General features: G+C 32.4%; 2 protein-coding genes across 4 annotated transcripts in view; one reads left to right on the top strand and one right to left on the bottom strand.

The window, feature by feature from the left end:
* LOC140448095 (uncharacterized) overlaps positions 1–11,227 on the bottom strand; it is a 51,071-nt gene extending 39,844 nt beyond the window's left edge. The window contains exons 1-2 of one of the 3 annotated variants that reach the window (XM_072541154.1): positions 11,054–11,227; positions 10,968–10,987 (exon numbers count right to left, since the gene is read on the bottom strand). The gene's annotated coding sequence lies outside the window, so the exon portion shown is untranslated. The remainder of the gene's footprint in view (positions 1–10,967; positions 10,988–11,053) is intronic. The other 2 variants (XM_072541153.1, XM_072541152.1) reach the window with 2 other exon arrangements.
* Positions 798–8,677, top strand: LOC140448093 (coiled-coil domain-containing protein 186-like). The gene is made up of 2 exons (XM_072541148.1): positions 798–1,784; positions 7,398–8,677. Exons 1-2 carry the CDS (start codon positions 1,068–1,070, stop codon positions 8,547–8,549), a joined length of 1,869 nt encoding a protein of 622 aa, XP_072397249.1. The 5' UTR covers positions 798–1,067; the 3' UTR covers positions 8,550–8,677.
* Positions 11,228–13,146: the final 1,919 nt, after the last annotated feature.

Below are 13,146 nucleotides of genomic sequence, written 5' to 3'. Positions count from 1 at the left end.
CCATAGTCTGTCTTACACAATATTATAAAATTATAAAAAGCACCGACTCATAATCAAAAAATAGAATTGGGAATTAAATCAAATCCTCATCGCTGTCATCAGTGTCTGTGTCTGAGAATATATCTTCTATGTGGAAAGTGGAAATTGAAACGTCAATAAACTTATTTTAACCTTCAATTGTGACCTACTCTCAATAAAATAGTAATTACTTTAAATTGCCACAAGAAAAGAGCTTCAGAACAATATGAAAATGAATAATCTGCCGACGTAACAGGCATTGTTAACACGGGTAGTAACTTTTTTTTAAACTATTTCCGCCTCTTATTAGAAGTGACAAAACCATAGATAAGAAAAAACCGGATATATTTCCTGCTGAAACTTCGCGGCCGTCCTTTGCTATATTTTTGATGCTACACACAGAAATTCCTGAAAATATCACCCCAAAATCTATGTCTAATAATATATTATTTACTATTCTTTTTATTACAATATCTTTATCAAATTATGTGTCATGTAGATTTATCAGTATCTGCTTCGAGCTCGATCATTCAAAATTTTTAACTTTACTTTATACTATTGAGATTTATTTATTTAAATATCCATTTTTGACTTAAATGACTTAAAAGTACAATATTAATTTTTGGAAGCACACGGTATTTTGCATATTGCGTAATGTTCGTAGTTTTAAATTGACAACATATTTTAAAAGATCAATAATTTACTCTATAACAGTTAAATTACTGGTTGCCTATCTAGCAGTTTAAAGGTTAATGACTAATTAAACAATAACAGTTAAATATGTCCATATTGTCCATAAAAAACTGCTCTCCATTGTGCATTTGGACTTGTAAAAAATATTATAATGTAGATTCTAATAAATAAACTTCATTAAGAAAACATATTGCACAACCAAGAGTCTTCAGACAACCGTAAAACCCTGATTTTTATTGAATATGCCTAAAAATCGTTATCATGCAGTTGATTGTCATTTCCTGTCAACATCTATAATTTGAAATAAATAAAAGTGAGAGAATTTTAAAATTGTAAATATTTAAGTTATAGTAGTAATGAGTAATGATGTAGAAAATTCAGAAAACACTAATGGCTCTATACATAATGAAGAAGAACCCCAAAATGAGACTGAAAAGAAAAAAACTATTTCAGAAGATAGTGCTCTAGACCCTAGTGGAACAGATTGTTCAGAAAGTAGCAATGAAGACAGTGTTTCTAACAGCGAGTCTATAAGAACTGACGATACAGAGGGTAGTATAACTGATAAGTTAAGGGAAACTGTAACATATCAACAAAGTATAATAGAACAAAAATCGAATAAAGTAAGAAACCTGGAGGTAGATTACTCAAAATTACTACAAGCTGTTAAAGAACTAGAATCCAAATTAGAAATTGCTACAAAGAAGAAAGATGCTGCTGTTAAAGAAAAAGAAGCTATGGTTGTGCGATATGCTGTTTCTGAAAAAAATGTTCTCAGAGAAAAACAACAAAAAGAAACTGCTGAGAAAAAACTAAATGAAGCTGTTCGTGAAACTGAAACGATGCAATATAAAGTTCGTTTAATGGTTAATGAAAAATCTCGAATTTGTCAAATGCTAGATAAAAAACACCATGAGAACAAAATGCTTCAGCAGGAGTGTGAACAGAAAAAAGCAGATTTGGCAGCAAGTGACAACAAACTCAAAAGAGTACAAACAAACCTAAGGACAGAATCAGAGACTCATAAAGATACGCAAGCAAAGCTGGAAAACATCACAGCTAAATATCAAGAGGTAGGATCTTAAATCTTCTTTGATACAGCTTAAATATTTTATATAAACTACAACAGTTTTCGATAAGTATGTAGAATACTTTACGTGCTTAAGTAGATGTCAGTAGACAATAGTCTATTATGGTCTACTGATATTTACAAAACTGGTAATTAAACAAATTACCAGTAAACAAAGTTTATTTTTTACTATTTTTTCCTTTTAAGTACTTAGGTAGTTATATCTAGATATTTGTGTTTCATATATTTACTACTACTTGAACAATATTGTTTTGAAATTGGTGCAATATTTCAAGATTTGAACTATTTTTGTCTCATACTGAATTCCTGTTTGTCCATTTTGGTTTAATGTGCATCTAATTATAGTATTTTTTATGAAAATTAGGACCACCTTCCCTTTATTTATTAATGTCATATGGTGTAATGTGGCTCCATTTTTTAATGTTTACTTCACTGGAGCTTCTAGTTAATAGTCTACTTCTACTACTAAAAATAATGTATGTTGATTTCATTTTGATTCTTATTCTCTGGATCTTGTAATCTTCTGATAGGTACTTTACAGATCAGACATTATATTTTTTTTTGTGTGTTTCTGGTTTATTTTTAACTTAATATTGGCAGAAAGTTGTATCACCAAATTTATCAATATTTGTCTATCAATCAGTATTAGCCTTGTTATGCTGTTGGGTGTAAAAACATCTGTTGAATAAGTACTTAAACAACTGCTTTTTTATCATACTTACATAAAGTATGGTAACACTTAGAATAAATTATTTGTCACTATGCAGGAACACCTAGGGCACTTTATTTTACAGTCCAAATTGCGCCATTAATGGTGTCATTTGTAATAGCGTACAAGACAATGTATGAATGCTTTCAATTTTTGACTAGGATTTCTTACTACTGGTCTTTTTATTTTTTTTGTTTTTGATTCACGTTTCTGCGTTTTGACCTTTTAAGAAATTAACATTTTCAAATCAAAAAGAAAATGAATTTTTTATTGGGAATGTAGCCTTTTGTGTATTTTTAGGCTGCTTGTTGTTAGTAGTACAGCCTAATCTGTTACAATAAGATTTTCAATGGCTTATTTAATAATTTATTATAGTAGAAAAATACTTCTTTAATCTACTTGTATCACCTGTATGATAAATATGATATTTTTATGTATAGGAGGCAACATCAAAGTTTTAAGTTTTGATTGAAAAGTCTGTTTTTAAGTCTGTTACCATTGTTGACTATTTTTTTTAGTGGTAAAAGGGACTGGGGTATGGCAGATATAGCTAATAACACAAATACCTACTATATATCTATTTAGTCTTTGCATCTCTTGTATTTCATTATGCAGTTCTCCTGATTCATACATATCCCTCACCATCCATGTACCAATTTTTATTTCATCATCATCATTATAAGTGGGTCGACAATCCATTGTGGATCTTGGCCTGCTCACAAAGAAGTCACCACTCCTGTTGATTCCTGGCAAATTTCCTCCATCCTCTGACCCTTAGAATCTGCAGGTCTTCTTCCACATCATCAATCCATCTCCTTCATGGTCGTCCTCTACTTCTTGTGCCCTCGGGTTTTGAAAATGTTAATCTCTTTGATTATTGTGATCTTAGCAAGGTGTCCAGCCCATCTAAGTCTTTGCACTTTAACAAATTTCACAATATCTGGATCAGTGTATAACTGATATAGTTCAAAGTTGTATCTTCTATGCCATAGCCCATTTTCATTTACAGTCCCAAAAATCTTTCTAAGAATTTTTCTCTCAAAAATACCCAAGAAGTCTTTCATCATTTTTAGATAAGGTCCACGTTTCAGCCCCATATATCAAAACAGGTCTTATTAAGGTCTTGTATATATTGAGCTTTACTGCACGTTTTATATTTTTATTTTTTAAATGTTTCTGGAGACTGTGAACAGTTTTGTTTGCTATTGCTATGCGTCTTTTTATTTCATCGCTTGCCGTGTTTGTTGCGTTTACTAGCGATCCAAGATATGTGAATTCTTTGACTTGTTCAAAGGTATTATTGTTAATTTGAATTCTCCGTTGGATATTTTGGGGGTTTCTAGAAACCAACATATATTTGGTTTTATCCTCATTTACCACAAGTCCTAATTCACTTGCCACGTCCGCAAGCCTAGTAAACCACTGCACCATGTCTCTCATACTTCTGCCCACTATAACTATATCATCAGCGAATACGAGAATTTGCATCGGTCTATTAAAAATAGTTCCATTCATTCTAATATTTAATTGTCTGATTGCCTTTTCCAAGGCAATATTAAAGAGGAGACCCGCCAGCGCATCCCCATGTCTTAGATCATTATTAATGTCAAAGAAAGTGGAGTTTTCTCCTTCAATTCTAACGCATGAGCTTACGTTTTACATTGTTAGAGGGTCAACTTAATCAACTTAGGTGGGATCCCAAAGTCTATCATTGCATTATATAATGCAGGTCTTTTCACACTGTCATAGGCTGCTTTGAAGTCGACGAAGAGATGGTGTGTATCTATGTTATATTCTAGTGACTTTTCCAGAATCTGCCTATGTGCTTGAATTTGATGTGTAGTTGACTTTCCAGCAGTAAATCCGCATTCATATTGACCAACAATATCCTTTGTAAAATGTTTAAGTCTGTCAAACAATACATTGTCGAAGATTTTATATGCAGATGCTAACAGAGTAATGCCTCTATAGTTCTTACACTCCAGTTGATCACCCTTTTTATGCAACGGTATTATTATTCCCTTTAGCCACTCTTCTGGTACCAATTCGTTCTGTCATATAAGTACTATTAGTTTATGGATTGCTGCTAAAAGTTGATCACCACCTTTTTTTATGTATTTCCGAACAGATTTCATCGATTCCTGGAGCTTTATTCTCTTTGAGTTTTGGCATTTAACACTTTTTCTCTTGTTGGGTATTCACTGTGTAGTTGACGTTGTAGATTTTGTTGATTGTCTATGTTGTAACCTCCTTCAATATCGTTTATCTTTAGATGTTCGCCGAAATGTTGTGCCCATCTTTTAAGAACTGAGTTTTTATCATGTAGAATTTCACCGTTAGTGTCTTTACAAATTTTTAAGTGGTTTAAATTCTCGACGGCTATTATTTAAGGATTTGTAGTATTTCCTTGTTTCATTTTTATCGAATAAAGTTTGTATATCATTGAGAGTGTTCTGTTCGTATTCCCTCTTATTACGTCGATAGATATGTTTTTTCTCTCTTTTAAGACGTCTATACTCTTTTTTTCTCCGTGTGCAACCTGCGTCGATGGTTTTTTAATATGCTGCGTTCTTTCTATTTGTGCCCATTTCGCACTCATGATCAAACCAGTGATTTCTTTTTTCTGACTTAGTTTTGCTCAATATTTCAACAGATTTCTGTAACACAATATCTCGTATATTTGCCCATAGTTGCTTAAAATCTTCTTCTTCTTCTAAGTTTTCTGCCCTTATTTGATCTTCTATTTGCTGTCTGTATACATTTGCAATGGAGTGCTTTAACTAAATAGTGATAAATATCTATGTTTGCTCTTCTAAAAGACCAAACATCTAATAAGAGCTAGCAGTGTTTTGCATCAATGGTTATATGATCTATTTGGTTAATCGTTTCATTATCAGGAGATTTCCAAGTTCCCTTATGTATATCTTTATGAGGAAATTATGTCCCAGCTATTACCATGTTCTTAGACATCGCAAAGTTTATGATTCTGAGACCGTTTTCATTAGAGTCTACGGGTAGGCTCTCTTTTCCGATGGTGGGTGAAAATATATTCTCTTTTCCGACTTTGGCATTAAAGTCTCCTGCTATTATTTTGATGTCATTTTTTGGGCACTCATCGTAATCTCGGTCTAGTGCCTCATAGATAATGTCTTTTTAGTCATCCTTTTTTTCTTCCGTTGGAGCATGGATGCTAATAATGGTAATATTAGTGAACTTCAAGTCTCATTCGAAATATTATCCTATAATCACTAGTTTTGAAATCAATTACACTATAAAAAAAAGTAGTCCGTTTGAAGAGGTTTACTCTCCGGACACTGGAACTCACTTAAGCATGGGTGTATGTTACCTGAAGTAAAATCTAATTAAAATATTAAACATCATATAATATTATAAACATCATGTACAATCTTTGGTAACATTTTTCATTTTAAAGGGTTTTTACCCAAATGTTTTGGTGGCTCAGGCATGTTAACCTGCATTTTTAACCTGATGATGGAACAGTTGTTCCGAAAACGTTCGTGCTTGTAATGTTGCCCTTTTAAGGGTTTTTATAAAATAAAATATACCCACATACAAAGACTAACCTCTTTTGTTATACGTGGTATACAGCCAGCTACAGGAATTATTTTCCTTGTGGATTTTAATTACACTATGTTTGACCTTCCTGTTTACAATAAATCCGGTACCAAATTCGTGTCGCTAGGATGTCCACTGTAGTAAATATTGCAATTTGTTTTTCAGGATGCCTGAGCTAGTCCACCTCATTTTCTGTAAAGCAATATCTGCTTTGACTGTATTCATCTCTTGTGTGAGCAGAGCCTTGGCTCCAGGCTGATAAAGGCTTCTTACGTTCCACGTGCAAATTTTTAAATCATTATCCTTATTTAGTTTGCGAGTTCATCGTAGGTTAGACAGTCCGGTTTCTTTCTTTGTAGCTCTCATAACAAAAGGTTTTTTACAGGGTTGAGTTGTTAACCCAACGCCAAACCCTCTTTTCGGAGGGCCAGTTCACCCGCTCTCGTCACTTCCTGACCCAACTTGCCACCCGGGTTGGATACCGGATCTCCAGTTGGGTTGCTCGGTTTACAGGGGACACCAGCGTGAATGTGAGAGTCGGATGTGAGTAGAAGATACTACTTAATTTGAGTAAACTGAATCAACTAAATGTTTTCGGATTCTACCCCTTTATCTCCTAATTTTTATTTCATTAATAGATTTATCAATGGGATTTCTCTTGTTAATGACCTGACAAACCCTATGGTTTTGATCCAAATTTCCTCCTTTGTTGGATCTTTGTTTCTGATATCTATGGTCAGTAGAAATAGTTTTTGTTGTATAGTCATAATGATTGTAGTAAAGAAAGTGGATCTTTAATGTACTGGTTTTCTAATGCAATTGACTATTATATAGATATTTGCTTTTAATTTTAATTTTATAATACAACAAAAGACTACCATTGCATTTGTTGGCTCTTCTACTATAAGCTGATGTCCAACAATGTGGACTGCTTATGCCAACACTAGTTATGTTTTTCGACTTCAGCGCTTCTACTGTTCCACTACTATTGTAAGTTTATAAAAGACAAATTAGATATTTGATGAACTTTGTAATGAATATATTTCTTCCCTTTTTTGGGAGATTGTCTTCGTTTTGGACCATTTTAAATTACGTTGTTGGTTGTTGCCATTAGATAGTCTCTTTTGCCTTAACTCTTTATAGTTTCATCCATTATTAAATTGAACAGATGACTTAAAATGTCTCCCTATCTTATAGCTGTGTTATATGTAATTTCTGCTGTCATTTCTCTCCCTGGCTTTTTCATTACACATTTTACTAATAAGTTTATTAACTAATTAGCTGTGTTTCATAATCTAATTTGTATTTTAGGTGGTTAGTACAATAGACCAAGTAAAACGAGATGCTGAGGAATCTATTAAATCGTACCGGAATTCCGAAGAAAATAGAGCCCATCTTCTAGAACAACAAGTGCAGGAGCAGCAGGCTTCTTTAATTTTGTTAAAACATGAAAAAAAGGATAAAGAGGAGCAATTGTCGTTACTTCAAAAAGAACTAGAAAGATTGCAAACCAAACAAAAGGAAATGTTACAAGAAAATAATAGTCTTTCTTTAAAAGTCCAACAATTGGAAAAAGATAGATCAGAGTCTGAAATAAAGCTTAGTGAACTACGCGGATGTGCCGATCAACAAAGACAAGATGTAGTTGACTTGCAAACTAAATCTGTACAGTTAGAACAGCTGAAACTTCAATTAAAACATGAACAAGATCAACTTGCGGCCACTAACGAACAAATGGGTCTGCTCAAACAAAGAAATCTGGATTTAGAATCTGACATGGAAACATGCAGAACTAGAGAAGCTGAATTATTGCTATTTACACAGCAACTGACTGATAAGAATGTAAGATTACAATCCGAATTTACTTCCATGGAAACAAGAGTTCAACAGTTAACATGTGAACATACTCTCTTAAAAAGACAAATTAAAGAACAAGAGACTAAGGCTAATATGTACTCCTCCAAGCTTAATGAGGAAAGACAGAGGTATAAAGAAGAAAACGACGATTTAGTTAAGAAGTTAACAGACAAAACTAAACTATGCGAAAAGCTTTCACAAGAGGCTACAGATCAGAAGTCAGAAAATATTGTTATAAAAAGGAAGTATGATATGTCTCTTAGGGAAGTAAATAGAGAACTACAACATTATCATAAAAAGCTAGAAAAATTCGAAGACCCGGATAAGTCTAGCAATAGTAACAGTAGTTCAAATTCATCATTAAATGTTAGTGACCGTTCTGTAGATAGACCAAATACCACAATAGATCAACAAACATTGATAGAGCATATAGTTAAATTGCAAAAGATTAGCGCGAAAAAATCAGAAAAGATCGATTTTTTGGAGGAGCATGTAAATACTTTGGTTATAGAGCTTCAAAAGAAATCCAAGTTACTACAAGGTTATATTTTGAGGGAACAGAAAACGTCAAATTCGATTAAAAAAGACAGTAATAAAGTTAAGTAAATAAATATGTTATTGTTATGTTATTTAATGTGTCTATATATAAATCTATAATTTTTGTTGTGACTGAAACGTTTATCTCCTATCCTATGGTTACATTGTATGCTAGTCAATAAATGCTAAGCATTTGATCTCAATTTTTGTTTTGCATTAACCTTTATCTCTCTCAATACTGCAAATTTGGCTTAAAATTAATCAACTTTAATAATAATAATCCAGTCTAGAAATAAAAAAAATGACCAATTCATGGAAAATTTATTACAGCTATCTAATAGATTTAAGTCGTAAGAGGCACACACTGTCATATCGGACCTATTTTTGTATGACTAAAGGCCAAAGTCCCAAAGTGTAATTTTTTGTCTGTACCATTTTTTTGAATATACAGTCCATCGATACAGTTCCATAGATAAAATATATAAGGCGACAATATGGTCGCCTAACATCCCAGTCCAAACATTTAACTTTTTCGGATGCTGCGTTCGCACTGCAACACTGAGGTGCTTATTTTTCCGAGAAATACCTTGCAACGGACGGATTGTGTTTTTTATATAATGAGAATGAAGATTTGTCAGAAAATAAAATATTTTTTAAAAAGTGTACATTTTTATTCTGTTTATCCAACATAATTTCACAAAAATCCATCCGCCTAAAGTTATCTTCCGGAAACAGTTCTTGTGTTGGTTGTATCTTAAAACAGTGATACCCATTTCTTTTGAGGACTCGCTGGACAGTTCGAGTATTCACGTTAACTTCCCTAGCAATTTATACACTATTACAGGGTTCACTAGCTTCCACAAAAGCACAAATATCAATATACCTGTTTTGACGCTCCCCATCGACAGATCTAACGCGTTGTTCATTACCTTCATGACACTTTTTACAACTGTTTACACATCCCGAAGTTTGAAAATGTTTAATGGTATTTTTAACTGTCTATTTTCGAAGGCAACAATAAATAGATCAATTACTTCGCGTATCGAATGACCCTGAAAGTACCATGTTACAAGTTGCACTTTTTCTTGGACGGTATACAACATAATATGCATTTTATTAATTATTTGTTTATTCTTTCAGAACTTCGTTTGAAATTTTTAATGTTAATGTGACAATTATGACAATTCATACCTACTGTGAAATGAATAATATAGAGGTGGAAACATGTAACATGTCACAGCGATTGCCATTGTGTTGTATGGTCAATAAAACAATGTCGTGATCTGTATGAGGGATATATGTTATTGGAACAACGACGCTGCCAAAAAAAAAAAAAAACAAAGCAAAACCAGCTGAACGTCTCCACGGATTTCTGATCGGCTATCCTTTTTATAGCTTTTAGAACCTTTAAATATTTGTATTAGACTTCTAATTGATTTTTTCACAATTTGTCACATTAGAGTAGTCGTCCCAGTCAAAAAAAGCTACAAAAATCTTATACAGGTATTTAAAGGTGCTAAAAGGTATACGAGGGGTAGCTAATGACAATTATGTTAAGATGTACTGCTAATTTTGCTTTGTTTTTTTTTATTAAACAATCGTAACTAGTGAAAAAAAAATTGTTTTTGCGTAAAAAAAGTTTCTTATACATTTTAGAGAAAAATGCTTCAACTAAAAGTTAAAGATTAGAAAAAGTTTTGTAATATTGAGAGTTCCAATATTAAAATACATAAATAATTGACCGAGATAATTTGAAAAAAAAATTACATTTTAACTCATTCACACATACTTGAAGTTTTGATAACCTTAGTCCCAGTGTCCTATTCAAAAGACGGCCCAAAATTTAAAAATATAGGTACACATGTAAAACAATTTCATGAATATTTTTTTAAACTTTTAGAACAATATTACTGAAAATTATATAGTTATAGGTTAGTTAAATTTTGAAATTTAGTTTGGAAAAATATAGTTTGGGCGTTAATGAGTTGTATCAAATGTGTCTGATTAATTTTTCTGTTCCTGGCTGTTTTCTTCTCAATTATTTGTAATACATTATCTGTACAGTAGGCCAGTTCTTAGATCACCTTGTTTTTTTTCCTCATATTGACTTTATTCGGCCTAATCATTTCTGTTAAGACACCTTCTGGACCACAAGTTTTGCGTTTTGTCAGTCTTTAAACTAGATCTCTTTTATAATTATTAATCTATTGTACTGTTATTTGAGTTGCCTACCTATTGTGGATAAAGTCATTTAATAGTTTCATAATAACAGTGATAATAATTTGCATTTCCTGTAATGATATTGCATGGTTTACAAGATAAGTTTAAGGTTTAAAAAATACAATTTTTTATTTACGGAAATTAAAACGCATTACCTACAATTATTATTATCAAAGAATTATTGCTTTAATCTTGGCATAATTCAGTAGTAAAATAAGCATCGAGTTATGAAAATAAGGCACAAATAATAATTAATAAAACACTTACCAGTGAAGTAAATGTGTGATCTGTAAATTAAAATTAAAAAATTATGTTCTATTAACATCGAATAATCGTAAATATTATATATCTACCTGTTTAATATATCTGCAAATATTTCACAACAAAAATTTTTAGCACTGAAAAACTAACCAATTTTAAAACGTGTTTACTCTGTTGACGTAACTAATTATGGGTATAATAATTACAAAAGGTAATTTTTTAAAACCATTATTATATATATAAAGTTATGAGTGGACCAATTACATTTTGGAGTTTCTTTTTAGAGATAAATGCCTGATAAAATAATTCTAGAAAATAAAATTGACTTTGATACTATATTAAATATTCATTAACAAAATGATATTACAAATTATCTAAGTAGAGTACTTATATTTGCTTATATTATGCAATATAGGTAATTCTGACAGTAACCGATTATTTAGGATTGTGTATGAACAAATACAACATGAGTGTATGTCATATAATCTGATTATAATATAACATGTCAGATAAATTTCTCTGTTCCTGGCTGTTTTGTTCTTAATTCGTTGTATAATTTAAAAACATTATCTGTAGAGCACAGCAGGCCAGTTCTGAATTCACCTTGTTTTTCTTTCTCATATGGTAAATAGAAGATTCAGAAACAGTTTTAAATCTGTCAAAACATATCCAGGAGCGGACATTGAATCTGACCACATACCTTTAGTGGGAGTCATGGATGTGAGACTGAAGACAATAAAGAAAAAGTCTAGACCTAACTACGACATGACAGCCCTGCAACATCCGGAAGTTAAAAAGCAAGTGGGGGAATATATTAACAACCAAGTTAAACAACTAAAAGAAGAAAATAACATCCAACGAGAAATCAATCAATTCGAAGAAATAATTAAGAAAACTAAACAAGATCTGCTAAAACCAAACAAAGAAACAAAGAAGAAATCTTGGATGACTCCAGAAATCCTTCACTTAATGGAACGCAGAAGGTTAATTAAAGGAAATAAAGATGAATATAAAAAAATGCAGGCTTACATCAGAAGAAAAATAAGAGAAGCTAAAGAAAAAGAAGCTGTAGAGAAATGTAAAGAAATAGAAAGACTACAAGCCAAGCATGACAATTTTAATGTACACAAAAAGGTAAAAGAAATAACGGGTACTTTTAAAAAGCGAACACAAATGAAACTCATAGACACCAATGGAAAATTAATCATTGACACCCAAGAGATGAAAGACAAATGGAGAATATATTTGGAGACACTTTTTCAAGATCAAAGAACGGATTATAGGCATCCATTTTCAGAGAGGATGACGGGCCCGGACATACTTAAATCCGAGGTAGAAGAAGCAATAAAACGGATGAAAAGCAGGAAAGCTGTAGGGCCTGATAATATCGAAGCTGAATTTTTAAAACTCTTGGAGGAAGAAGGAATAAATTGGATCACGGCTGTCTTCAATAAAATATACAATACAGGAATCATCCCTGATAAATGGCTAGAATCAGAATTCATAGCGATACCTAAAAAACAGGGGGCTAAAAAATGCGAAGAATATCGAACAATCAGCCTAATGAGCCACATGTTGAAACTGTTTCTTAGAGTCATCCATGGAAGAATTTATAAGAAGTGCGAGGAACAAATATCGGACAGACAGTTCGGCTTCATTAACGCAGTGGGTACCAGAGAGGCACTTTTCGGTGTACATGTACTGATTCAAAGATGCAGAGACGTTAACTGCGAGGTATACGCGTGCCTTATCGACTATGAAAAGGCATTTGACAGAGTTCAACATCAAAAGATGATAAACATTTTAAAAGAAGCAGACCTGGATGACAAAGACCTCAGAATAATTTCAGAACTCTACTGGAATCAGACCACATACATGAAAATTAACGGAGAAGAAACAGATCACATAAAAATACTACGTGGAGTTAGACAGGGATGTATCCTATCGCCGTTGATATTTAATATGTACTCAGGGAAAATTTTTAACGAGGCTCTTTACGGAATAGACGAAGGCATCCTTCTAAATGGTGAAAGAGTAAACAATGTTAGATATGCCGACGACACCATGGTGATAGCAGATAGTTTAGAGGCTAATGGACAGAATAAACGAGTACAGTCAACAGTACGGACTAAACGTTAATACCCACAAAACGAAACAAATGATTATCAGCAAGGAGAATATAAAT

This window comes from Diabrotica undecimpunctata, chromosome 8, assembly GCF_040954645.1.
Source record: "Diabrotica undecimpunctata isolate CICGRU chromosome 8, icDiaUnde3, whole genome shotgun sequence".
NCBI lineage: Eukaryota > Metazoa > Arthropoda > Insecta > Coleoptera > Chrysomelidae > Diabrotica > Diabrotica undecimpunctata.
The sequence above is the reverse complement of the archived record's forward strand: the minus strand, read 5'-3'. Positions and strand labels throughout refer to the sequence as shown.

Bases quoted from the DNA above. Each gene is read 5' to 3' on its own strand.
- LOC140448093 (XM_072541148.1), top strand. From the start codon at position 1,068: ATGAGTAATGATGTAGAAAATTCAGAAAACACTAATGGCTCTATACAT. The intron at 1,785-7,397 runs GTAGGATCTTAA...TTTGTATTTTAG, and splicing joins TCACAGCTAAATATCAAGAG to GTGGTTAGTACAATAGACCA.